General features: G+C 52.1%; 7 protein-coding genes across 7 annotated transcripts; 3 read left to right on the forward strand and 4 right to left on the reverse strand.

Annotated features, from left to right (window-relative positions):
* Positions 1-23: 23 nt before the first annotated feature.
* SMAC4_04997 (uncharacterized protein) lies at positions 24-2,283 on the forward strand. Its single transcript, XM_003352834.2, has one exon. It carries the CDS (start codon positions 47-49, stop codon positions 1,853-1,855), a length of 1,809 nt encoding a protein of 602 aa, XP_003352882.1. The 5' UTR covers positions 24-46; the 3' UTR covers positions 1,856-2,283.
* A 186-nt stretch (positions 2,284-2,469) lies between these two features.
* SMAC4_04996 (uncharacterized protein) lies at positions 2,470-3,618 on the reverse strand (the record flags this gene model as incomplete). The annotated part of the gene is made up of 1 exon (XM_003352833.1): positions 2,470-3,618. The coding sequence occupies one exon, from the start codon at positions 3,616-3,618 to the stop codon at positions 2,470-2,472; it is 1,149 nt and encodes a 382-aa protein (XP_003352881.1).
* A 292-nt stretch (positions 3,619-3,910) lies between these two features.
* On the reverse strand, positions 3,911-5,646 carry SMAC4_04995 (uncharacterized protein; the record flags this gene model as incomplete). The annotated part of the gene is made up of 3 exons (XM_003352832.2): positions 3,911-4,813; positions 5,181-5,240; positions 5,384-5,646. The coding sequence occupies 3 exons, from the start codon at positions 5,644-5,646 to the stop codon at positions 4,231-4,233; spliced, it is 906 nt and encodes a 301-aa protein (XP_003352880.1). The 3' UTR covers positions 3,911-4,230.
* Positions 5,647-7,380: 1,734 nt separating this feature from the next.
* Positions 7,381-9,931, forward strand: SMAC4_04994 (uncharacterized protein). Its single transcript, XM_003352831.2, has 2 exons — positions 7,381-8,142; positions 8,216-9,931. The coding sequence occupies exons 1-2, from the start codon at positions 8,024-8,026 to the stop codon at positions 9,555-9,557; spliced, it is 1,461 nt and encodes a 486-aa protein (XP_003352879.1). The 5' UTR covers positions 7,381-8,023; the 3' UTR covers positions 9,558-9,931.
* Positions 9,932-11,911: 1,980 nt separating this feature from the next.
* SMAC4_04993 (uncharacterized protein) lies at positions 11,912-13,612 on the reverse strand. Its single transcript, XM_003352830.2, has one exon. The coding sequence runs from the start codon at positions 13,506-13,508 to the stop codon at positions 12,261-12,263; it is 1,248 nt and encodes a 415-aa protein (XP_003352878.1). The 5' UTR covers positions 13,509-13,612; the 3' UTR covers positions 11,912-12,260.
* A 5,789-nt stretch (positions 13,613-19,401) lies between these two features.
* Positions 19,402-21,378, forward strand: SMAC4_04992 (uncharacterized protein). The gene is made up of 3 exons (XM_003352829.2): positions 19,402-19,536; positions 19,598-20,391; positions 20,685-21,378. The coding sequence occupies exons 2-3, from the start codon at positions 19,664-19,666 to the stop codon at positions 20,980-20,982; spliced, it is 1,026 nt and encodes a 341-aa protein (XP_003352877.1). The 5' UTR covers positions 19,402-19,536; positions 19,598-19,663; the 3' UTR covers positions 20,983-21,378.
* A 523-nt stretch (positions 21,379-21,901) lies between these two features.
* SMAC4_04991 (uncharacterized protein) lies at positions 21,902-23,056 on the reverse strand (the record flags this gene model as incomplete). The annotated part of the gene is made up of 2 exons (XM_003352828.2): positions 22,699-23,056; positions 21,902-22,602 (listed from the first exon to the last, which is right to left on the reverse strand). Exons 1-2 carry the CDS (start codon positions 22,886-22,888, stop codon positions 21,902-21,904), a joined length of 891 nt encoding a protein of 296 aa, XP_003352876.2. The 5' UTR covers positions 22,889-23,056.
* Positions 23,057-24,719: the final 1,663 nt, after the last annotated feature.

Genomic DNA, 24,719 nt, shown 5'->3' on the forward strand with positions numbered 1-24,719 from the left:
TTATCAACTCTCGATTGTCGCAATCGACAGTCATCAACCACCCACCATGGATACCACCCCAATGGTGGCACCCGCCGGGCTACTCCAGACTAGCTTGATCTGGACCGCCTACGCCGTCGCCGTTGCTCTAGTCTTCCTCGTCGCCGTCATCACCATCTTTACCTGGCAAACCCCATATGATCGCTCCAAGCTTGTCACCACCGTCGCCATCATCAGTCTCACCTCTCTTCTAGCTACAGTGTTCCTTCTTCCCGTCGATATCGCCCTCGTCTCCTCCACCGCATCCGCATCAAGGGGCACCAAGAAAGATTGGGCAACACCGGAACGTATCGACGGCATTCTCACGACGCTCAAGATTGTCTACTACTCCCTGTACAGTTTCGATGCGCTCCTCTGCCTGGTCGTTATCCCGTTCGCATACTTCTGGTACGAAGAGCACGATGAGGTTCTTGAGGAGGAAGGGAGAGAAACTTGGACTACCCGGTTCGCGCAATCCTTAAAATATACCATTGCCTTCATCTTTCTCGTCATCATCCTGTTCCTCGTAGGCTTCTTCGTCCCTGCTGCCGCCCAAGATCATGGCCGACATCTCGACCTCGACTATTTCAGGCGTCTGTTGACAAACAACAAGGGCGAGAAGGCTCTCAGCTTTGGCCTCGGACTGCTCATGACACTGGGAACGCTTCTCTACGTTCTCTACACCGGAGCCGGTCTGGCTCTCCTTCCAGTCTCATTCATCAAGAGTGCCCCGTCCATCTCGGCCCCTCAACTTTCCGCCACGACTGCTTCCGACCTCGAGCACAACCGCGAGCTCCAGCGTCAAATCGAGATGCGCAACGCCGGTCGCATCGAAGCCATGTCTCAGAAGGACAGGCGCGAGCTCGACCTTTTACTCCGTGAGGAACGCACTCTCGTTCGCCGCCAGCGTCTAGCAGCCGAAGCACGCGGCGAGGGGCAATCCACCATCATCCAAATCTGGACCAAGACCCAGGCCGTTTTCCGTCCGCTGAAACTCATCGGCGGCATCCTCCTGCTTTTGCTCTCAGTAATCCTCTGGATCTCCATGCTCATCACCGCCATCGACAAGGCCGCCAACTCGGTCTGCAAGTCCCACTGCGGCTACATCCTCGGACACATCAACGTCTTCCAGCCCGTCAACTGGGTCTTCGTCAAGGCCGCCAAGGCTTTTCCCGTCGATTACATTCTCATGGCCTTCCTGATCCTCTTCCTCTTCAGCAGCTCCATCACCGGCATTGCTTCCGTCGGCATCCGCTTCCTCTGGGTCAGGCTTTTCCAAATCAAGAAGGGCCGCACCGCCCCTCAAGCCCTGCTCATCGCAACCGTCATGCAAGCCCTCATCATCCTCGCCATCAACTACGCCGTCGTCAACCTTCTCGCCCCTCAATACGCCATGTACGGCACACAAACCTTCTGCCAAGGTCTTGCTTTAGTCCCCGGTACCAAACCAGACTGCACGAACCACAGGGACATGATCCGCCCCTGCTCCGAGTCTCTAACAGACCCCCTGGCCAAAGACGTCTGCACGCCCACCGTCATGTCCACTTTCTTGAACCGTATCGTGCTCAACTGGCCCGTGTTTGGCGCCATTGACTTTTGGGCCCAGTTTGCGTTCTTGACCGTGTTCTTGCTGGTGTTTTTTACTAGTCTGGTCAGGACGCCCAGATTGAATCTGAGTGAGATTGACGAGGAGGCGCAGGCGGATGAAGAGGAAGGGTTGCTGGCGAGTACGTCGAGGAGGTTTGGAGCTACGTGGCAGGATATCACGGGCAGGGCTAGGAGGACTGTTGGTGGAAGTTCGGGTGCTCAGGGGTATGGAACCAATGGGACGAACTGAAGGGCTTGTTCTCGTTAGTGAGAGGATTGTGATGATGGATTGTGTTTATGGTGGCTCTCTACCTTGATACCCAGATTGTTGTTGTTGGTAGAGAGAATGGGAAATGTTGGGCATCAGTTTAGTTTCTTGTGTTCAGGTTTTCCAGCTGTTTAGGTTAAGTCAGGTCAGTTCAAGGGATTGGAAGGGATGGAGTTATGGTTATGGTTATGGGTATGGCTAATTCCTGTGTCTTGCCTTCTCTTCGTGTTATTGCTTCTGTTCAGTTTTCCCCTCTGGTGCTACCAAACTGTCATTATGAAATTCTAAGATATCCTAAGCGAGTCGTCATTTGGTTTGATGGTCAATTGACGATTTATCCGCAATAACTTTGGCGGGTCTGACGAACGATCGTATTGTCACTTCTACATCCACAAGAAAAAGTTCAAGTATCCATTCGTTAAACAAATCTGCTTTTCTTGATTCCTTGCTTGCTTCCTGCCAACGAACGGCACATAGGGACCCAACCAGCCGAACGAGACTCGGACGCGCCAACATGCAAAAATGACCTTTCAACTTCAACTCTATCAACGTCAGTCACCCATCTGACCCGTCTCAGCAACCTGCCATTCGCCTCCTTATTTATCGTTTTCGTTTTCTTCCTTCTCTTCCTCTACCCTCCTCTCGCCCATCCCCTTGACCCCCTCCTTCCCCTTCTCCTTCTCCGCCTTTCTTTCTTCCCTCCTCCTCTCCACCCACTCCCCTAACTCCCTCCAAATCCTCTCCTTCTCCGCCCTCCCCACCGTCGCCGCTAAACCACTAGTGCTAGTAGCCACAAACACCCTTGCTCCCTTCCACCCTTTTTCGTCATTTTCTCCATCCTCCTTATCCTCCCCTGCTTCAACAACACCCATATTCTCACTCTCATCCTGCCATCCATACTTCCAATCCTTCGGCAGCCCACCATTCCCCTTCCCCTTCAACCCCTTCCCCCCGTGCCTCACACGATAAATGCTCTCCCAAATCCCCTTCCCCACCACCGCCACCGCCTCAGGCCTGCACTCCCTCACCTTCTTTTCCAGTATTTCAACCCCATCATCCATCTCTTTTTTGGTCAACTCCCCCCCGTTACGCGTAGGTCTTCCAACGATATTCGTTAATCCCAGCGCAAACCGTTCCGGCAACGTCCGGTCTTCGGAGGGACTGCATAACACGGGCGTGATGCCGGACGAATGGAGCAGGCGCCAGAAGAGATTGGTCGGGTGCGCGTAGGCGTGTTGTTGGATGGCGGTTGAGAGGCCCGGGTTGAGGCCGATGAAGAGGAGAGTGAGGTTTGGGGCGAGGCAGTCGGGGAGGGATTGGGGGATGTTGTCGTAAGTTTTTTTGGGGGCCGGGAGAGCTTTGAGACGTTTGGAGGAGTGGCGGGTTGGAGTGAGAGAGGTGGATATGTTTGAGGAGGTTGAAGTGGTGAGTTTGCGTTTTGATGATGAAGATGGGGTGCCGAGGGTTTGGGTGGTTGTAGTGATGGTACTGGTGGTGGTTTGGGTGTGACTGGTTTGGGTTGTCTTGCGGGGAGATGATGAGGTGGTGGAGGTTGCATTTGTGGTTATGCTCGTTGATTTGGTTGATGACAGACGAGTACTTCTCCGGATTCCGCCTGGTGAAGGCGATGTTGATGTTGAGCCATTGCCGTCGAACTTAAAGTCTTCGAGTTTAAGACGGCCGGCGAACGTGGGTGGCGGGGGAGTGCGTTCTTCGTCATGCACAGTAGCTTCGGGAGAGGCCATGGCTGCGTTGTTCTTCTTCTGCTATGATAACGATTTGAATCCCGTGCAAAGGTTATAAGAAGAGAGTCGAATGTCTTGTCGAAAATCAGTGCATTTTTGAAGTTTGTTGTTACACTTATACCCTTCTCATCAGAGATCAGACGGGTGCCTGCCGTGGTGGTTCCTGATTGGCTTTATGTGCCTAGACTGTACCTTTAACAAGCCGCGGGTTTCGAAAAAGTTGCCGCCACACCGCCACCCAAACTAATGTCTGCTTGCGGGCATTTCGGATGAACTTCTCTCCAAAGCGTCTTTCGGGTTAACTTGTTGATACTCATTAAAATTCGTAGCCCAGATCGTGAAATCCTAAAATCATCTATGTACTATGCAAGATAAAAACACCCCGCCAACAACCATTAACACCTGGGGGTATCGGGTCCATCATTCATCTCCTTGCGATTTTCCTTAGTGGGCATTATAGCCACTCCCTCGTCCTTAACAGAGCGCATTCGTAAATGGTATCAAAAAGTGTGTTGTAAAGAAACGAAAGCTGTCGATATCCCGAATGTGATGGATGTCCTCCTACTCCTCGTAGCTTGTCATTAAGACCGCTACTTCCATCAAGAAGAACCCTTAGGCAAAAAATACGGTTGCCGCAACAGTCGCCACAACAGGCCACCATCCGGCATGCTCTAGCAACCTCTGGAGGCCAGCAGCGCTGCTTTCATCATCATCGGTACCGCCGGCCGCGGTCGTGCCGTTAGGCAAGGTGCCGTTGATCAGGAGATAGTCGGTTCCGTTAACAGTGGCAACGGTAATAAGGGTCTGGTTCATCGCAGAGTAGCTGCCGTTTCCGATAAGGTCGTCGATATAGGTGCTGTTGGTGTTCTCGTCGCAACCGCAGGTGTTGTACGGGTCGCAGGCGCAGGTGACGTTGCGGGTCTCGTCCTGATCGGAGGTCTGGTTGTGGTAGGTGTGCAAGTTGTGGTACGGGTACATATAAGCACCATAGAGCCAAACGGCGGGCCAGACGGCGAGAAGCCCTATACCAGCACCAAGAGCAAAGGGGGCGATACCGGATGGAGACCTTGTGCCAGGCTGGTAAGGTCGCGCCGCACCACCTCCGTAATAGCGGCCACCGCCGTAGGCTGGCTTCGGTCCGCTTCCAGCTCTGGTTGCTCCACCAGCATTGTAAGTTGGCGATGTTTTGGGGCCTCTGTTGAAGAAAAGTCATGTTAGCAAATTGAATGGTTCACTGGACGAAAAAAAAGATAACTGGAACTGGAAAGGGTTGGAGAGCCCGCGATATCCAGCAGGAAGTCCCCCAAAGGCGACTTTGCTGATGCATACGAGGAGATCTGCTTCGGCTTTTTCTTGGAGCTGCCACGAGAGGAGCCTCCCCCGGAGTAGTCTCCCCAAGAAGAGCCACTCGACGAAGAACCGCCGTATGAAGAGCCTCGTGAAGACGAGCTTCCCGAATAAGAATCTCCGTAGGAGCTTCCAGGTTTGGATACTCCCGAAGACCACCTTTTTCACAACCCATGGGAGTTAGAGAATATGACAGGAAAAGAAAAAGCACATACGTTGAACCAGGACCAGTGTTTCCATTGCTTCCACTGCCGGTGTTGCCAGTGCCGCCTCTCCTGTGAACAAACATACATTAGCGTCGCCCTGCATGACGAACACATTGCCACCATTGCTCTCCAACACAACCCCCCTCCCAATAACCAGCGATGGAAATTGAGAGAGAGAAAGCAGGATATCGGTGAAGGGAGGGTTGACTTACCCTGAACCGGATGAGCCTCCAGGTGAACTGCCGCCGCCTCCACTGCTGCTGCCGCCACCGGAGCTACCACCACCACCGCGACCGCCGCCGCCACCTCCGCCTCGGCGCTTCCAAAGTTCCTGCGAAGTAGTGTCGATGTCGCGGTCGATGATCTGAATGGGCTCGGCGGGCTCACGTCGCGCAAGGTCGGAAATTGGTGCGACGAGGGCAAGTGCCGGATTGGCACAAAGGGCCGAGAGAAGAATGGCGAGATCGAGCTTCATGTTATGTTGTGCTGTGTTGTGGTTTGGTGTAATGTGATGTGTTTCGGATGATTATTAGGTTGTTGGTGAAGTTAACGTGGTCGTGGGGGAAGAGTTGCCAGAAAAAGTCTGGGGAATAAAAAGGATTTAATACCTGGTTACAGGCCAAGAGGGGAAATGGACGGAGCCAAGGGCCCGGGAACTGGGTTAGATGAAAAAGTATAAATGCATGTATGATGAGTACAGGGGGGTGATGATGTATGTAAGTAAGGTACTGCGTAGTAGCCAATGCCCTGACTAAAGGGTCCGAGAGAAAGATGCGGGCTGATGTAGAGAAAAATAAGGGTGCATTGAGAGATCTGGGATTCGCCCCAAAAGGTTGACCGCTTGACAGAAAATCAATGGCTGGAATGGAACAGGCCTGGATGGCGCAGCTAGCTCTTCTCACCCAACTTTCTGTCGCGCTAAGGGAAACTTTGATGGTGCTACCTTGAAGTGGAAGGAGCAGGTGTCATGACGGAAAATGTCCCTTTCTCCGTTCGGATCAGAGCCAGGGTCGAGACGCTGTTGTTAGAGAGTATTTGGCTGGCTCACTCATGACTGCACCCTGAAATGTCCACTTCAGCCACCCATGTGCCGTCAGTGTGCCCGCCCTTCTATTCCTCACTCTATCAGTTGGTTATAAAAGATCAAAGCATCGCCATCCCTCGCCTCAGCAGGCAGCGCATTCAACTAACTCTCCCTTCAACTGGAATACCTATGTACGATACAACCGTTGGCCATTTCCGACTCCAAATGCAAACACACAAAGACGTCTTTCATCGGCTTGAGCGGCAGATTCTCTCGTAAGGAAATCGATCTGGTTGGGCTTTTGGCAGCGATGAGCCCCGATAGTCTCGCGATCCCGTTGCTCGCGATTGAGGGACCCCGAAACTGGGCAGTGGCCAAATTCTTCTTCCCTTTTCTGGCTGGGGTGACCTCAGTGACCTCACTGGACCGCGGCCAAGTCTCACAGTGGATGTTCCGGCAGTCCTAGCGGATGAAGTCATCGTCCACACCAACGATGCCATTACCAACCAGTGATATACAGTACGCCCCAACATGCATTTGCGCTGCCCTGGATCGTCACTGGATTACTGACAACGCGCGAGGACCCTGAAATTCCCAACATACCGACGGAGCGGTGACATCTGATCTTCCAGAAGCCATTCACAACCCTTCACTCCCTCTGTGTAACTTGCTTGCCGCAACCCGCACTCTCAGATTGAATAATGCGCGGGAAAGTTGTCCAATGTCGGGGTATCGGGGACCTCGTCGGCCCTGTTGTTATCGGCTGGGCTGGCCACTGCATTCAGTGATTCGTTTTTAAGCTTTTGGCTTTTATAACCACACCAAGCGAGGCGGTGCATAGCACGTGGAGGTGCTTATTCGATGGCCATATCAGATGGCCAATTCCCCTGCAGAAACGTGCTATCGCCACCTTTTTATTGGTCTTGGTAAGTATTATATGCCAATCACTGAGCATTCCGCACTGGAGTCACGTAAGACCGTTAGCTTCATATGCAACTCATCACTCGCTGGAAAAGTTTATCGGGGGTGATGTCTGATGGGTTGGCTGGTGGTTTTCAACTAGTCACCAAGTCATGGCCTGTTAGTGATTAGTCGGTACCACCAGCCAACCGGTAACATCTATGGCTGATAAGCCCGCTTGTGCACCTGCATTATCCCAGCGAACAGGACAAAAATGGAAGCTCTGAAAAGTGCAACTCGTTATCTTAACCATATCTGGGTTTCAATACTTCCGACTGTCATTATTTGATCCAAGGTTTCAATATCCAGAAGTGCGCCCTGAAACCTGCCTTACTTGTTCACATAATGCAAAGGTAGCATGACAGCATAACTATTCCCAATTCGGATCCGTTGACATGTCCGGGGTAGCCCCACTTTTGTCCGGCAGTCAGAACATGCATCTTGACCACCTCCAGCCAATCTACACAACAACATTCTGGACTTGACAAAGTTGACTCCGACTGCTTACAACCCCCCGATTGGATTTCGACGGAACAACGATTCTATCCTCCGAGAATTTCTGTCTCCTTCACCTTCCGACTCGTTCAATTATCCCCTTTGGCTTTTGACGGCCCGACGCTCCCGCATAGACACTCCTGCAGACCTGCTGCCTGAGCTGAACCCAGGCCACGCCTTATCGCACCGCGAGATTACCTACAACTCATCCCAACCGGTGAACCCAACTGCTGGAAGACCGTGTCCGTCACACCTACCCAGATCTAATTACACCCAGCCTCAAATATCCGATTCGCTTGCTTCAGCCGCACTTCCCCCCTGATTTCTACCCAACCCGATTCCCCGATTCCGGCATCCATTCGGTGCAGTAGGCATGACTTCGAACCGACCGACCAATGACTTGGACAAGTCCCTTCTGGACAGACTCAATGCCCTCAAGTCCACCAGTGTCTCTCTTGATACTGATGCTAGCAACAAGCTCAGTCCACTAAAGTAATCCTGACCAACATAAACCATCTTCTCATGACAATTCACCATTTACTGAAACACTCTTGTGAACTTGTAGCCCCCCCTCTACCAGTACGACTGCCAATGACACCGCACAAATGAAGCCTTCTTTTGGTATTGGCCCTGTACCGTCGGTCTCAAAGGAAGATGCTCTGACCGAGAGGCTGAGGGTGCTTCGTAATGCGTCTTCATCATCAGTGCCATCATCGTCAGCTGCTTCAGGAAGCGGTCAGGCTTCTGCCGCCTCACCAAAGCCGGGACAGGATACACAAGCAGAAGGGCATGGCACTTCCCAATCTCCTCTCCACAGAGAGCAAATTCCAGTTTCAGGAAATGCCAATCAACGACCACTCAAGGTTCAAGATACAACGACCCAGACTCAATCGCACATCTTATCCTCAGCCTGGGGCCTGGAAGAAGTAGACGACCAAGCCCTAGATGAGCTTCTAGAGGGTCTACAAGATGACCTAAACCTACAAGAAGATGTTCCCGACGAGGCTGAGAATGAGGACGAAGACCACATTGATCTTCATGCCATTGCCAACAACAACGACGGCATCATCGAAAACGACGAAGAGAGAGTCCAGAAGCTCCTGGCAGAACTCGCTCCCAAACCAAACAATAACTCATTTGCAGACGACAACGATGACAATAACAGCGATGATGAAAACTCAGACGGTGAAGCCATGACCAAAGAAACCAACAAAATCCTCGACCAAGTCCAGGACGAGATCAACCTGAACGGCGGCCCTACAGATCTAGACAACAACAATAGCAACCCCTTCTCCCTCCCCTCCCCGCCCTCAGGAACACGCACACCCACCTACACTTCACCCAAATCCCCATCCTCCTCTCTAAACCTCCCCGCAGTCCCCACAACCCTCTCCCCTCCCCCCGGCTGCTCAGCAGAAGAAGCCGCCGACCCAAACAACATCACCTCCCTCACCGCGCGTCTCTCCCACCTGCGCTCGACCCCGATAAGAACCGACGCCTTTGGCTTGCCTTCAGTCCCCACCACCACTTTAATTCTTCCCGCCGGTTCTTCTCTTCCCTCTTCTTCTTCCTCTTCGGGTTTTCCCCCGCAGCCGGTGAGTACCAAGTACCAAACGAGATCCACAAAGGGATGGGTAGGGAGAGGAGAAACTTACACCGACGAAGATGTGAAAAAGTGGTGTACGGTTTGTTTGGAGGACGCTACGATAAGGTGTGAGGGCTGTGAGGATTTTGAGGATGGGGGAGGGGGGGAAGTGTACTGTGTGAGGTGTTGGAGGGAGATGCATGTGGGACCGGCGGCGGGGTGGGAGGAGAGGGGACATCGGTGGTTTAGGTTGAATACTACAAAGAATGGCGGAAAGGGGACGGGAATGGGGGAGTGGAGTGGGCCTACTACTCCTATGTAGTGTTTGGGTTTGGGAGATGAGGAATGAGAAGTCAGGGATGGGTATGGAGTAGGGGGCCAGAGGAGGGTAGGGCCAAGAGGAGTGGGTAATTAGGGTGAGTGGTGATGGTGACGATGAGGTGAAGATGGTCGAGCTGAAGAGGTTCGCCAACGGTTGGCGGGTGTAGAGGTCCGGAGGTGATCTGTGTGAGAGGATGTAAAGGGAAAGTGAAACACAGTGGAGAGTCAGCAACAGTTCACTTTCACATCACAGATATATCATCTATAAATATGGAATACGTGACTTGGAATAAACTACGTAAAGGAAGAGTGAGGATCTAATATGAATGCGTGTCTCAAATAGCTGAACTATCCCTGGTGTGATTAACCCCCAACCACTCGCTCCTCAAAAAAAAAAAAAAATCAAAAAAAAAAAAAAGTAAAAAAAAAGGAATCCCTAACTTTCTCCTCACTTCGAATACTTTGCACTTTAGGGAACCCTTCCTTCATACCTAAGGTAGGTACTCAGGTTCCGACATACCGTTACGTAGCAATCATGTCATGTCATCCTTTCAGTACATTCTTAAGTAGTCGCTCGTTTTGCTCGGTCCACTTCAGTTCAATACTATTCTCACCACCATTCTTCCCTCTTGCTCTCTTGCTCTCTTGCTCTCTTGCTCTCTTGCTCTCTTGCTCTCTTACTACATCTTACCTCTTCTCCTTCCCCTTCCTTGCCCCCTTGCTCCCTTCCATTGTGTTCTACGTACCTTGCGACTGTCGTTGGCTTACCATACCAAACATGTAGTAAGCTATCGGCAGCAATACCAGCCTCCAGATATGCTAGAGTATTGAAGAAATCCCTCCCAGACCCAGATTCCAACATAGCTAGCAAGGCCAAATTTCGCAGACCATCTCGCTTCAGTTCCTTTGTCACGGCTCACTGCCGCCTGCTTAAGCTTTGAATCAGACGAATCGGGCGAGGTTCTCGGAGTTCATGAAGGTCTCGGTGGTCTCCGGGGCGTCTTGGGTCCGGGCTTGGGCTTGGGCTTGAACTTCAGAGGGCAGGGGAAGCAGATTGCTCGGTCCAATCTGTCTTTTGTTAGTTTGCTTAGGGCGGCAGCATCCCGTATGTTCTAATGTACTGCTTCTTCTGTCTCTTTTTCTTTCGGCTGATCTGGTTTTATATTGGGTACCAAAGATTCCCGACACTGGCTCTCCCTGCAGTGGTCTCGTGAGATCTCAGAGTTTGTTGGTCGTTAGTGATGGGAAGAGAAAGTCAGTCTTCTTGTTAGAAGTTGGAAAAGAAAGTGAGCCAGACACCTTAGAGGTACGTACTTGCCTCAGTAGACCTAGTACAAATAGCAGACTGCAAGATTCAATGTCATGAAACGCACAATAGCTTCGCAGATTCCGTGTATACTCGACAGTGGATAATTTCTCGTTATCCCGTCCACAAGTTGAAAATCCTGTTTCGCTATCTCGTGAAATTAAAGACATGCGCATCGATCGTCGCAGGGGGGTGATGACGGCAACCAAGCTACGTCAAGGTGGCAGCGACAAGCTCAGGGGCAGAAATCAAGGAATGACCGTTGCTTGAACGAACGAAGGTTGGGAAGGAGGCATCACCTCCAAATGAACGTAGCCAACCAAACAGTCACGGATTCACGGATAAACAAAACTCAACATGAGAAGCGCAAAACGAAGTAGAGTGAAGAGAAGTGTGAACAGTCAAATCCCAATCCATTCCATTCCATCCCATCTCACGCTCATCCTATTCATTCATGAATTAAAAGTGTGTAGTACAAAAAAAAGCCCCGCTTGGTTTATTGAACAAACAAAACAAGAAAACCCACTCTATAATGTTAATAACCCCCCACAATTCCCCCTTCACCCTAGATCCATGGTATCATTTTTTTTGTCCCAACGCCTATGAGTGCAACCCCCGACTCACCCCCTTGTTTTGCCCTCTTCCTGCTTCCCATATATGCTTTATTTATGTTTCTTGTTGATGATTCGGTGAGATCTTTTGATAACGATTATCCCCGCCGCCAGCCGCATTCGATAACCAATAATGCACACTATTCCGTAGAGAAGCCGACTTCCTCTCTATCCCCGCGCTTACGCTTACCGCCACCGATATCGACGCCCTTCTTCTCTTCTCTCTTCCTCCTCTTTTAGGTGGTGCTGAGGTAGACCATGCCGTTGCCGACACTGATGATTGATGTGGCACGTGCGATCCCGACACGGCGCGCATACCCATGCCGGGCATCACCGTTGTTGGTGGAATTGTCAAGTCTCGTCTGGTGCTCGTTGAAGAGGGGCTGAGCGAGATCGGGATTGGTTGTTGGGTGCTGCTGATGCTGAGCCCAGACGCGACGGCGCGGTTCCTCCACTTGGGCAACTTTGTCGAAAGCGATAGAGACCTTCTTGCCTTGCGCGGATCAAACCCAACGCTATCCAATCCACCTTCTCTTCCATTGCTCATCCTCGTCACCCTCTCTTCGTCCTCGGCCTCCTCCTCTGTCAACGCGATGGTCTCTATTATGAGACCAAGCGTCTTGATGTTTTGGTTTTGTTGTTCTTTTCGATGGTGATGTTGTTGATGTTGTGGATCATGCCGAAATGGCGGCGTGTGGTGGCGATGGTTGTTCAAAGGTCGGTAATTGTACGACGACGGACTGACAGAGTCATGATTGATCTCCTGAACCTCAGGATCCCGTACGATTCATCCTTGTTTGAACACCAGATCTCCCGTGGTGAAGATCTCGCACTTGATGCGCGAGGCAGGGACGCCCTGCTGCATGAGGTAGAATTTTTGGTTGATCATGAACTGCTCTGGGCCGCAGATGAAGTACTCAGTGCCGCCATGCTGGAGATAGAGCTCCTCGGGCTTGAGCTTGGCCAGGTCCATGCGTTCGTTGTAGTCATATGTCTCGCCAGGGCGATCAGTGCTGTTGATGACGGTCTTGAAGATCTTGGTGTGGAAGTTGCAGTTCTTCTTGCGCATATCCCTGATGTGCTCCTCGAAGGGGACGTGCTTGCGGCAGCCATGTACCCAAGCAATCTGACGGCCGGGCTGGTTCTCCATAACAGTGTTGGCGATGGAAACCATGGGGGTGACGCCGACACCGGCAGAGATCAAGACCAGGGGCATGGTGCTGGTGTTGTTGATATCCAAGAAGAACTCGCCGGCCGGGTGGGAGACCTTGAGGACAGAGCCGACGGTGGTCTGATCGATAAGGTAGTTGGAGACGGTGCCGGGATTGAAGAAGGACTTGGAAACGGAGTTGGAGTACACGGTACCCTCGTCGCGGCGGACGGTGATACGGTAGTAGTCCTCTCTCCAAGCCTCACTGAGGGAGTACTGTCTGGACTGAAGGTAGCCGTTGGGGATCTGGATCTGGACGGAGATGTACTGGCCAGGGAGATATCTCGGTAACCGCTTTCCATCCTGAGGCACAAGGTAAAAGGAGTAGAGGTCGTCGCACTCGTTGACGATTCTGTCGATCTTAAAGGGACGCCAAGAGGACCAGCTCTCAAAGTCCCTGTACAATTGTACCTCGCGCCCGATCAACATCTTGGCCAACATCCAGTACGCCTTTGTCCATGCCGTCTGCACCTCGGGTGTCATCGCGGGGCCCAAGACCTCTCCAAAAGCCTGGATGAGATACTTGCCGACAACCTCGTAGTGCTCTGGCTGAATACCTAATGAGCAGTGCTTGTTACACATGCGCTCAAACTTGGGTACGAGTTCGCTGAGGTGGTTAATGTTTGCGGCAAAGCCCAAGATAACGGCCGTCAGGGCACGAGGTTGCCTGCCATTTTTCTGGTTTACCGAGTTGAAGTAGTTGTTGAGTTCGGGATGGTCGGTGAGCATAGTCTTGTAGAAGATGCTTGTTATCCTCTCGCCGTGCTCTTTGAGAGCGGGGATGGTGTCCTTGACCAGCTTGGTCTGCTGGTATGTAAGAGCCATGACTGTTGGCAAGTGTCAGGCAGACTTTTTCTGTGGGAGGCTTTGGTGTGGTGGAGCTCCAACGGTAACGGTCGAGATGGTGAACGACAAAGTCAATGAGCGTAGTGTGATGCCAGCGACAAAGCGCGAGATGGGGAGATATTTGTCTTTTTAAGGGGAAAAAAAGAGAGAGAAGATGTGGACATTTCCTTCCGGGACCTCAACAGGTCTGTTCCGTCCTCGGCCACGCGATAGTTAATAAAGGCAGGGCATGGACAAGAGGGACCGTTTCCCAGACAAGGTCCAATGGATGAGAGGACCCATCATCCATGAAGAGTGGAACATTTGCTATCCTCGCTCAAACCAGGGTTCGGCGAGTCAGAATAGCCCGATCGGTCGTTGTTATCTCGTACGATATCCACAAGGGGCATTATTGGGAGGTAATTGGACTGCCTGAGTGCAAAATCTACCGTTCTGTCACTTGTCGGAATTTTTGTTCCGTTGAAGAGTGCCATGTGGTGAACAGGGGTGGTCTATACCGTGGTACGGCTCCAATCTCTTCTTCTTTTTTTTTTTTTTTTGTTCTTGTCGAGCCTCAGCCCTGCCGGGATTTGGGGGGTACCGTCTGGGATCCAACCACAAGACCGCCACCGTCGATACCATCGCCAGCATGGGGAAGCGGGAGAGTGGGATGTCATTCCCGCTGTTTCCATGAATAGGTGAGTTGCTGTGTGCGGGTTGTGATGATACATGGTATCAAATACGGGAGGGTATCACTACAGATTTGGTGAGATTGACCAGGGCCGAGCAACCCCACACCGCAGTTCCCTGATATCCTTGGTTGTGGTTGAGGTTGAGGTGGTGGTTGGTGTGTGGTACATTGGGGGTAACGGTACCTACCTATTTTTCTTGAGTGTGGCAGAATAAGCCTGATACATACGCGGGAGCCATGTGTTGCAGAGATGCAGGAGATGAGATGCAAAAGACAGCATGGATCCCAACGAATGATGATTGGACGGTCGAAAAGAGGCTCTAAAACGCCCCAACAAAAAGTGGCCTGGTTCGTCTCGTCGGGATACCTCTTTGACAACGGCTTTGCATGCAAGATGCAAATGATATGGCGTTGAATGCAACCCATAGATGGTTCATCTTGTTCTTACCGCTTCTTTTGATCACCTCACTACCGGCGACTATCGTCATCAGAATGTAACGTTGTCTGAACTACCGCGAGAAGGTTGAGTGGCTTGCTGGCGACGGCTGGGTAGTACAACAACAGAGGCGGCTGGCTCGGGAGCTCGGCAGACGTGCCACCGCAGGCCGACGTGGACAGACGGATATAATACCACCCTCGTTGCGCCATGTTGAGTCCTGTGACCATTGAGTGATCTGAGCGGACCCCATCGACCAGAAAATCCTTACTCAAATGCCCCTAGTCGGCTGAGGCAGCTGTGTTTCAAGTATTTTTCCCTCCCTCAAGCAGGATATTCAATGGTCGGGCGAAGAGATGAAACCGAAACAGATGACACTTGAGAGTTGCCTTGGTTGGCAACTTAGCTGATGGACCCGAAACTCCAGTCGATAATAGCTGGAGACTTCGACCACAGAGGCGCTGCTGAATTTGCTGGGTACGGAGGTTGCGGTGGGCACTATATCGCTGGGGTAGGTACTGTACGTTACTATGCATCCCATCCACTGGGTCCGGCGTTTGTAGCGGCCATGTCCATTGGACATTTTGGAGATGGGCACTGAGTCGCGTGCTCGCGTGGGCTGGGCGGCGAGAGAAACGGGCGCGGTCGGGGTCGGAGTGGACGAGCCGATGGGGGAACTGGGGGCCCTACAGTAGCCCTCTCTCGGGGCAGCGGCGCCAGCGGGTGTTCGATAGTGCACCGTCCTGACCGTTTTGTCCGTTGCGGAGTTGGCGAGCATGGTGCTGATCGCTGATCCCTTGTGCCAGGAATATCCATTCTTGCTCGACTTTTGATATTCATCCAGCGATCCCGCAAATTTCCGAATTTTCTTCTTGTCCTTCTCCCGTGCTTCTGTGACGGCGAGACAGTGTCTCGAAAGTGTGGCCCGCGGTCGCCGTGGTCGCAAAAAGGATTGACGTGGTTGAGTGCGAAATTTGCACTTTGGAAAGGGCGGCGTTGATTGGACAATGGGCGGCGGAAGCTTCGAGGGATGATCTAGAATGGCCACATCGAACGGTTCTCGTCGCACTTGCAAGGATAGAGTCGCTTTAGTTCTGGACATGTGCCGGGCCTTAAGCTCCTTTCGTATCATGACGCGGTTGTTTTTTTTTTGTTTTTTTTTGGCTGAATCTGCCCCCTTTCAGCTGGCGCCAAGTGTACTCTCAGCGACGGCCCCGATACCATATCCTCGGTCGCGTGCTTCAAAATGACAAGCCTGGGGGACCTGGCCTTGTGTCACTTCTACCGGCCGTTCGCGGGCATTGAAAGGCTTGGCTGTACCTGAGAGGGCGTCAAGCTCAAGGCCGGTGGATGGAGCAGCACGGGGCTAGGACAGACCGGGCATGCTTCACCTCGGCTCGCTTCTGTCGTACGACTTCTGGGGAGAAGAAGTCCGTATATAGCTCTCTGTCGGGCGGCTCCAGCGGACGTCGGATACGAAATTCGGTATATCTTGGCACGCAATAAAAACAGCCATTGTCCTCAATGCTGACCCGTCAGACTCGGCACTTTGGCGGTGTGAGTGCGTCGACAAGAGAACGTTTTCGAGCAAGCTGAAAAGCGATCCTGGATGAAGAAGGCGTTGCGAGATTTCGTAGTTGCGAGATTTCGTAGCCGCGTGATTCTGCGACATTGTTCATTGTTTGCTTCTTGATGATGGCCAGTTGATGAAAGAAAGGTGAGGAGTCGACCGGAGTGCGAGATGAACTAGAGCAGGAAACCAACCCCCCCAGGAAATAATTGTTAGTGCTTAATGCTTAACCTCTAAAATTCTCCAAAAAGGCAAGCACCAGCCGTGTAAGCCAGCAGGCAACCGTAACGGGCAGCGCCTGCCTGGCCGACTTCATCGCGACACAGTAACACTTGTTCTGCACTTCCACTTGAGACATACACTTGGCCATCGTTATCTCACACCGCCAAGAGAACCTCACGGCAACATTGCACCATCACGTGAACGGCAACGACGTCGAATTGGGAACAACAGTTGGATGATTGGTCTCAGGCACCCAGCGGCATCATATTTCAAGGATGGCAGTTATGGCACCGGTCCGGATGGCCCGAGCTTCCCCATCCTTATGGTCGATATCGTGGCGTCTGTCATCGTTGTTCCCTGGACATGTTGTTTCATGTTTCATAACCGCGCACCCTGGATTCATTGTTCATCTCTAGTGTATCTCATTTTGACATGAGCATGACACGGTCTCCTCTCCGTGAGAACCTTACAGTCTGGAAGGAGTTGACATGACACCGAAACTCTCCGAAGAAACGTATGTTTTTGCACGCGAGACACGCCGAGTTATATATCTCCAAAGTTCACCTCGTCTCGTCTTTCTAGTTTACAGTTGCGACTTACTTGTTACGTACATACAGGCTACTTAAACGTGGCTCCACGAATCACGGACCCTCGGTCCCTCCCACCATGGACGGGATCGTTCGGAAGGCGGCGCAGGAGATCATCTCGGGAGTGGGGCCGGCGGTGGGGAAATGGTCACGACCCTTGGACTTGATTCTCTTGGCCGTTTTCGCACCGGCTTCATACAGATTTCATCGATTTCATCGATGTCATCCGCCCTCCACATCCCGGCCACCGCTGCTGCTGCTGCTGCTTCCACACGAACCCTCGTTGTCTCGCATCTCATCTGGAGACCTCGAGTGACCATCCATCGAGCCGCGATTACGATTATCGATATGGCACGCCATCTCCCGCCCTGCCCGTCTTTCCGTTGGTTGACGAGCTCCCTTAGACCTAGTCAGACACCGAGGTCCCCGTGGCCCCGGGGGAATAGGTCTTTGAAAAATGGTTCGACGGGCGACATCTCATCGGAGATCCTACCGGGCATATTCTTCCTCTCTCGGTAATGCCGGCATGACCACAATCACCAGCGCTACCTGCAATGAGTGCCAGCCCAGCTCAGCTCTCAGCACTGGGTGGCACTTGTTATTAGTTGCAGCTCTCTCAGGACAAAGTCTGTTTTCCAAAACTGTTCCATCTCGGTTGAGCGTTAGCTGCTCTTCGTTACGAATGCGTCATGACACCAAAATAGCGCTGCTATTGTCATGCTACCGCTACTATCGCCGTCCGGGGACGGGGTGTAATTTAGCGAGCTCCAGGGGGCTCAAGGGTCTCCGCCAAGCCAACCATTGTCAGGAGCGTCGCAGAAGTGTCGTGATAGCGTCAAGTTCTAGACACAGCGACCGAGTACTGTAGGGTATGAATTGCAAATTTGGCTTTTGTGTCATGTTTTGTACTTGCAGTTCAGAGTTCAGATGCAGTATCAAAAGTCGACACGGTTACCCTGCCCGACCAGTTCCATGATTGTGGTTCTTTAAACGGCCAACATGACGGGCCGTTGATCGGCCGCCGCGTGGTCCGGTACGTAGTCAACCAACACTGTGGACCCCGGATCTCCAGCGGTGCCGTTGCGATGGTGCTGCGGTAGATGCCGAGCCGGCGGGGGTCGGGGTGTCAGGCCCGGCCGGGTTTCCGGGCGGGTCTCCCGCAACGGCCCCACTCTTTGACCCCGAAAAGGAGATGCGCTCTCCATGGAAGTCCTCGTCAATCCAAGCTCCTCGCATTATCGACCTACATATTGTGGACAATATTTGATGAATAATATTGTTTCGCAAGGCCCCTTTTAACAGCGGAACATATATGGTCGATTACACCCAACATCAACAGGAGTGAACCGTCGGACTCGGGGAATTTGCAGGCCGCCAGTCTTCAATTCATAGGAGCCCACTGTATAATAGCAGAATACCATGGGATCAAACAAGACTGTTTGCACATTATCCCAGAATAAAATCATGAAGCTTTGGCGATTCATTGCCAGCTTGCGAGGTTGAGAACCATCGTCAAACATCCAGGTATCAGGTCTCACTCTGGGTAATTCCATTGGCGGGTTTTCTCCCCTCCAACCCCTCACGATGATGCATACACTTTCCTCATTGCTATCGATTTCATCGAACAAGACCGCATGCATGGCAGATTTAGATTTGGATCTGGCAATATGCGCTCTGTAGCCTCAACATCTGCAGAGTATACTGTCGAAGACGGTACACTTCCAAAATGTTGTCCACTCCCAATGACAAGGCGGGACGCCACCTCCTCTCAGTTATGGTCCCCTCGCCTTCCCCTCCGGGTTCCCCAGATCGGCAACCCGTTCTTGGATAACTTCATCCTCCAACATCCGCCAAGCTTGCAAGGTCGTATTGGATAGTGAACTCACAACTAATACGCCCGGTCTGCTGCATGTCGGACCTCGCTCTTGTCCTTCGCTGATTTGGAACGATCCGGATTCCAGAGTGCTCTCTACCAAACATTGACATGAAGAAATAGGGATACCGAGCTTCATCGAGCCCTCCCAAGCGGGCGGCTGTCTCACCGGCTGTAAGATCAGCAAAGTCTAGACTCTATACCGACACCAAGATGGTAACTGTTGGCGCTGACACTGTTCCGTTTCACAGCAAGACGAAAGCCGAAAAAAGATCAGTGCTGCGAAGAAAGACCAGCGATGATGCATTATCACACAGTGCCGACTCTTAAAAGGCAATCTCTCAAGTGAGGGGGTGCTGTCAAGTTGTTGGTGTCATGCACCGATTAGGTTCGACATCAGTTGCAGCTGTCAATTCTGGCATTGCGTCGATCGTCCTTCCTTCTTTGGGATGACATCTTGCCAAGGACGACGTCGTACTTATCAAGCCAGCTCCCTCCTCATATGCCACATCTTGTTTGAACAATCTTCATACGCCTAGTTCGCTGTTTGTGTTTGTTCTCCTCCGCATCATCTTCGACCTTGACCAAGTGGTGACTCGCAGATTGATAAATTAGACAAGCACCTCAAGGACCTCTGCATCCATCCCCGGTGAGTATATAACTTCGCTCTGCCGGCTTGTTCAAGACAGCTACTAAACTATCACTCACAGTACTCTCACAAGCTCACAACTTTACGTACCAGACAACTAAATCCAGCAATACTAGCACCAACCACAATGACCAGACTCACCACCAAGGCCTCGGCGGCCCTCAGGACTACCACAATGGTCCCCAAGTCAACCTCCCGCCTAACCCCCAGACTCACCATGGCACCCTTTCAACACCAACCCCGAAGCATCGCCGCCCAGTCAATCGCTCCTCTCACCCACACCCGCTCCCTGCACCAAACTCCCTCCCGCCCTCTACCCGTCTCCGAGCCCTTCAAGCTCGACCGCACCAAGCGTCTTCCCGAGTTCTTCTCCCTCCAAGACAAAGTAATCCTCATCTCCGGCGGCGGCCGCGGCGTCGGCCTCACGCAAGCCGAAGCCGTCCTCGAAGCGGGCGCGCACGTGCACGTCGTTGACGTCCTCCCGGACCCCTCTACGGACCCCAACTCTCCCTTTTCCGCCGTCGCCAAGCGCGCCACCGAGGAGTTGGGTACCAACATCACTTACCACAAAGTTGACGTGCGCGACCAGCAGGCGCTTAACGACGTGGTGCAGGGTATTGCGAAGAAAGAGGGACGGATGGATGGACTGATTGCTGCGGCGGGAATTCAACAGGAGACGCCGGCGCTGGAATATAGCAGGGAGGACGCGGATAAGATGATGGGAGTTAATGTCACGGGCGTGTTCATGACGGCGCAGGCGGTGGCGAGGGTGATGGTTGAGAATGGGTGGACGGGGAGTATGGTGTTGATTGGGAGTATGAGTGGGACGGTGGCTAATCGGGGGTTGATTTGCCCGTGAGTTTATTTTTGTTTTTTTTGTCCTTTCCTTTTTTCGTGTCGTTGCCTCGTTGTTTCCTTCATTCTTCTTCCCATGCCTTCCTTTTCTCGGTTGCTTCCCTCCTTTCCACCTTCCTTCCTTTCCTCCTTTTCCCACATCCCTCCCTTCCCCTCCGCTCCTTCCGTCTTTCCCTCCTCACACCCACATCCCTCCCCTCCCCTCCTTCCATACTTCTTTCTCACTTGGGCCCCACCAACTACTCGATCCCCCCCGGCCTTTCCATACGAGTCCCAACTAACCTCCGCAAAAGCGCCTATAATGCCTCCAAAGCCGCTGTCCTCCAACTCGGCCGCAACCTCGCCGCCGAATGGGGCGAGCACGGCATCCGCGTCAACACGCTTTCGCCAGGCTACATCGTGACCGCCATGACGGCCGGCCTCTTCGAAGCGTTTCCCGAGCGCAGAACTGCTTGGCCCGATGCGAATATGCTCAAGAGACTGAGCTACCCCGAGGAGTATCGTGGCGCGGCCATTTTCTTGCTCAGTGATGCGAGCAGCTTCATGACGGGCGCGGATTTGAGGATTGATGGGGGGCATTGTGCTTGGTAAGGTAACAAACCTTGGTTTGTTGAAAGGAAGGAGGCCAGTCAGACTCAGGCAGAAAGACAGGCAGACAGGCAGCCAGAAAGGCACAGGGGAGGCCTGGTGCAAAGGCTGAGGATGGAGGGTTTATGAGATTATGATTGATGGAATGAGATTGGAATTACGAGGAAATCGGATGGATGAGGCAGGATTCATGATGTTCAGCAGCGCGAGATGGCTTCAAGCACCTTTACGACAGCTTGACAATGACAAGGATTACCTATACTTTTGTTTCTGAGACTGGTATTCCCAATGAGACAGTCCCACGAAATGTCGTTGAAGCCGCCGCAAGGTCACTATGAAAGGCTTTGATCCCAACCAGAACTTCTATGATTATATTTGCATGAACTCATTCATGTTATTGTAAAGCATCTGTTATCTACAAAACCGAGATCACCTGGAAGCAATCATACCTTAACGCGATAGTCACATGTTTGCGCTCACGAAGTTCGAGAGGTGTATTGCACGAAACTTTGGAGGTATGTGTGTCTGCACCATCCATTGGCCTTTTGAGTCCAAGTGTTACTTTTCTCTATCTTACATCTTTTTGGGCTCCTTTTCTCTTTGGCCTTGTTCCCTGTTCCTTACCATCCTGTTCTAGTTTCTGTCTTTTGTATAGCGTGCTGTGTTTCCGTATATAGACTGAGCCAGAGTCTAGTCCTGTCTGTCCTGCTCTCTAGGTTCTTAACATCTGCTTTTGATATCGCCCACCGAGAAGTTCTGTGTTTCTTCTCCCCTCACCTTTCCCCCTCATCGCCATCACATCCACTCCTCACATTTCACCTTCCAAGCTCAACCATCTCTCCTTTCCTTTCCCATCTTTCCCATCTTTCCCATCTTTCCCATCTTTCCCATCTTTCCCCTCTCGCACCCGCCTCCCCCTCTCTCAGGCCTGTCCCGTCTGCGTCTGCGCCTGTCCCTGCTGTTCGACCTGATTAACCCCCCTCAGAACCCCGCCCCCCTCCACAGCCCTCACCACCCCCTTCCCCAACCCCAGCCTCTTCTCAACCTCCGCCTCAATAACTCCCCTCTTTTTCAGTTCAAACACATCCTTAACCATCTGCACCGACAAAAACTGCCTGCCCTTGAAGGACTTATCGTTTCTGCCAAACTTATCCATCTCCTCTTCGTACGCTTGCTCGAGATGCTTGCGAGCGTCGAGCGCGGTGAGCGTGGGGTTGGTGGTGAGGTGGGGGAAGTGGGGGGTTAGGAGGGAGGGGATGTTTTCTTTTTGGGGAGAAGACGTTTGCTGTTGGGGTGATTGGGATTGGGTCTGAGAAGGGAAGCCAGGAGGGAAGCGAGAAGAAGATGAAGGAGGAAGATTCTGCGACTGAAGCTGCGGCTGCGGATGAACGGATACCGTTGATGAAGGCGAGTGGATGGGATTCGGCTGGACGGTAGCAGAGAGCTGGCGGAGACGGGCGGCAAAGGCCGGGTCGCCGATTGCGTCCAGGGGAGATCCGGTGCCGGTTGAAGATTGGGTGGAGGTGGTGGTTGTTGATGGCCTTGTGGGTTGATGTCCTTGTCGTCCCTGGTGGTGATGGTGGAGGGAATCTTGAGTCGGCGGCGGTGGTGGTGATGCTGCTGCTGCGGGGTTGGGGATGTTAGTTCAGGTTAGGTCATTCGCAAATCACCAAGCCAGAGTCGGGATGTTTATATAGTGAGGGCGTAAATATTACTTACATTCATAGGCATTTGTCGAAGCTGGTTCCACCGGCGACTGCGACGCCTCCTGCTGTCCCCCGTTTACGCGAGGAGGAGGGGAAGCTCTTGGTGCAGCGGCGGCGGCGCCAGATCGCGACGCAGCGGCGAGGGAGGCGGCTGTCGCATTTTTGGGTAGTTTGCGCGCAACTTTTGAGGACTCAGCGCCCATTGTGACTGAATATAAATAGACAAAATTTGGGAAGTTGTGGTTCGGTTGTTCAAGCTCACAGTCAGTACAGTCAACCGAAGAGTTGATGTGTCGTCATTGATATTGTGACAGGGGTAGCTTGAAGCTAGTTTGATCTGAGGGTTATCTATGGGGACGGGAGTGGTCTGCACAATGTCTTGGCAGCAATGGTTGATCTTTGGTGAGTTCTTTCTGCCACCATATTTCTCCTTCTTTACTGCTTTATTGAGATTGATTGATGCTATGTTCACTCTTCTATTACTTCTGAACACATGATAGTCATTGGTTCTTCTTCACATGCTGGTATCGCGACCTGGCTACAAGAATCCGTCAACCTCACCTAACCCTGATTACCTTCCGCCCTTACCCCTAACCCTACATTTCTTCCTCCCGAGTGCCGATGCTCCATATCAGAATGGAGAGCTCCCAGATTCGGTCACTTACAAGTTTACTCCGATATCGGGTTCGCTCAACTGACACGGTCGACAGGTCCAGGATAGCTGGACCTGGATTCTCTCATCTTATTTCTCTGATAAATTTATCGACTGCTATTGGCTCAGGGTCGTTGGTGTAAGTGGGAACAGGGTGCTGCTCCGTTATTGTCAAGAGTGATGGATGGATTATTACGACGATGGTTCGGATGAGGTCTGCCAACAGTATCAGTGAAGTGTCAAACATCCTAACATCCTAAGTCACATTCCCAAAGTAAGTGTATGAGCGATATTAGCTAGCTGGTGTGAGGCGTTGTTCTGCCGCCATAAAGGTATTATGGTAGGTATCCTCGAGACTCATCCGAAGGTGGTGTTTGGATTGTCCTTCAACGGCTTTGTGTGAGTGAGAAACGAGCTTATGTTAAATGCCATCGCGTACTGATAAACGAACAGGGCAATAGCCATGCTTTAATATTACCAAGCAATGGTGAAACTATAGCCAAGCAGCTAGATTGGGACACTATCCAGAGCCCGTCCGGCTTTGCAGACACGCCAACACACATATCAGAAACAATTCCATCGATTAGTCCGGAGCCCAAGGTCTTATGTCAACTTGGCAGATTGCTTAGATATTCTCCTACAGGCAAGGCGGTTTGTTGGCTCAAGATCAAGCATGAAACTCCTCGATAGTTCCATATCTCTCCTCAGGTGCCGTTACATGGCTGATGGATCCCCCGAGAGTTAAGGCCGCAGAAAAGTGATCGGTAACTGGCACCATAAGTTGAGCCTCATTGCCAAGTGCATGAAGGACGGGCTTCCGTCGGACTCTTGACTTCAGGCTTGATAACATCGGTGGTGGAGACATGCTGCGAGCACGTCTTAAGACGCCAATTGTATGCGTGTCTACGGTACGGAACGTTACCCGTCCGGACGGGATTCCGATAGATTTTCCGGACTAATGCATCAACCGCACTCTTGGGACGGGTTACCAACGTGTTGAGAAGCTGTTGCTACTTGGCAGGTTGCTGGGTTTCAGGCGCAGGATGTGACTGTTTGACTGCAGTCTGTCACCCTCAGGTAGACGGGATATGCTAACAGCAGTCACTAAGATCTATGACATGTTAGCAAGCCCATCAATGGCATGTGATAATGGATCAGTTTCAACGACAGACTGGAGTTTCTACGCGAACTTCTCCCAACCCCCTACCCGCCCGTAGACCGTGCCATGCCGGCAGTGAGCATCAAATTCCGCCCGACTGCCAGACTGAAAGGAGCCGACTACCGTGGAGCGATGAAAAGAACGAGGAGTCCAGCTGGTAAGAGTCGAGATAAGCAATGGAGAGGGAAGTGGACATGTTTGTTCATTGTTTGTGAACCGGTTG

The sequence above is a fragment of the Sordaria macrospora genome, chromosome 1, assembly GCF_033870435.1.
Source record: "Sordaria macrospora chromosome 1, complete sequence".
Lineage (NCBI taxonomy): Eukaryota > Fungi > Ascomycota > Sordariomycetes > Sordariales > Sordariaceae > Sordaria > Sordaria macrospora.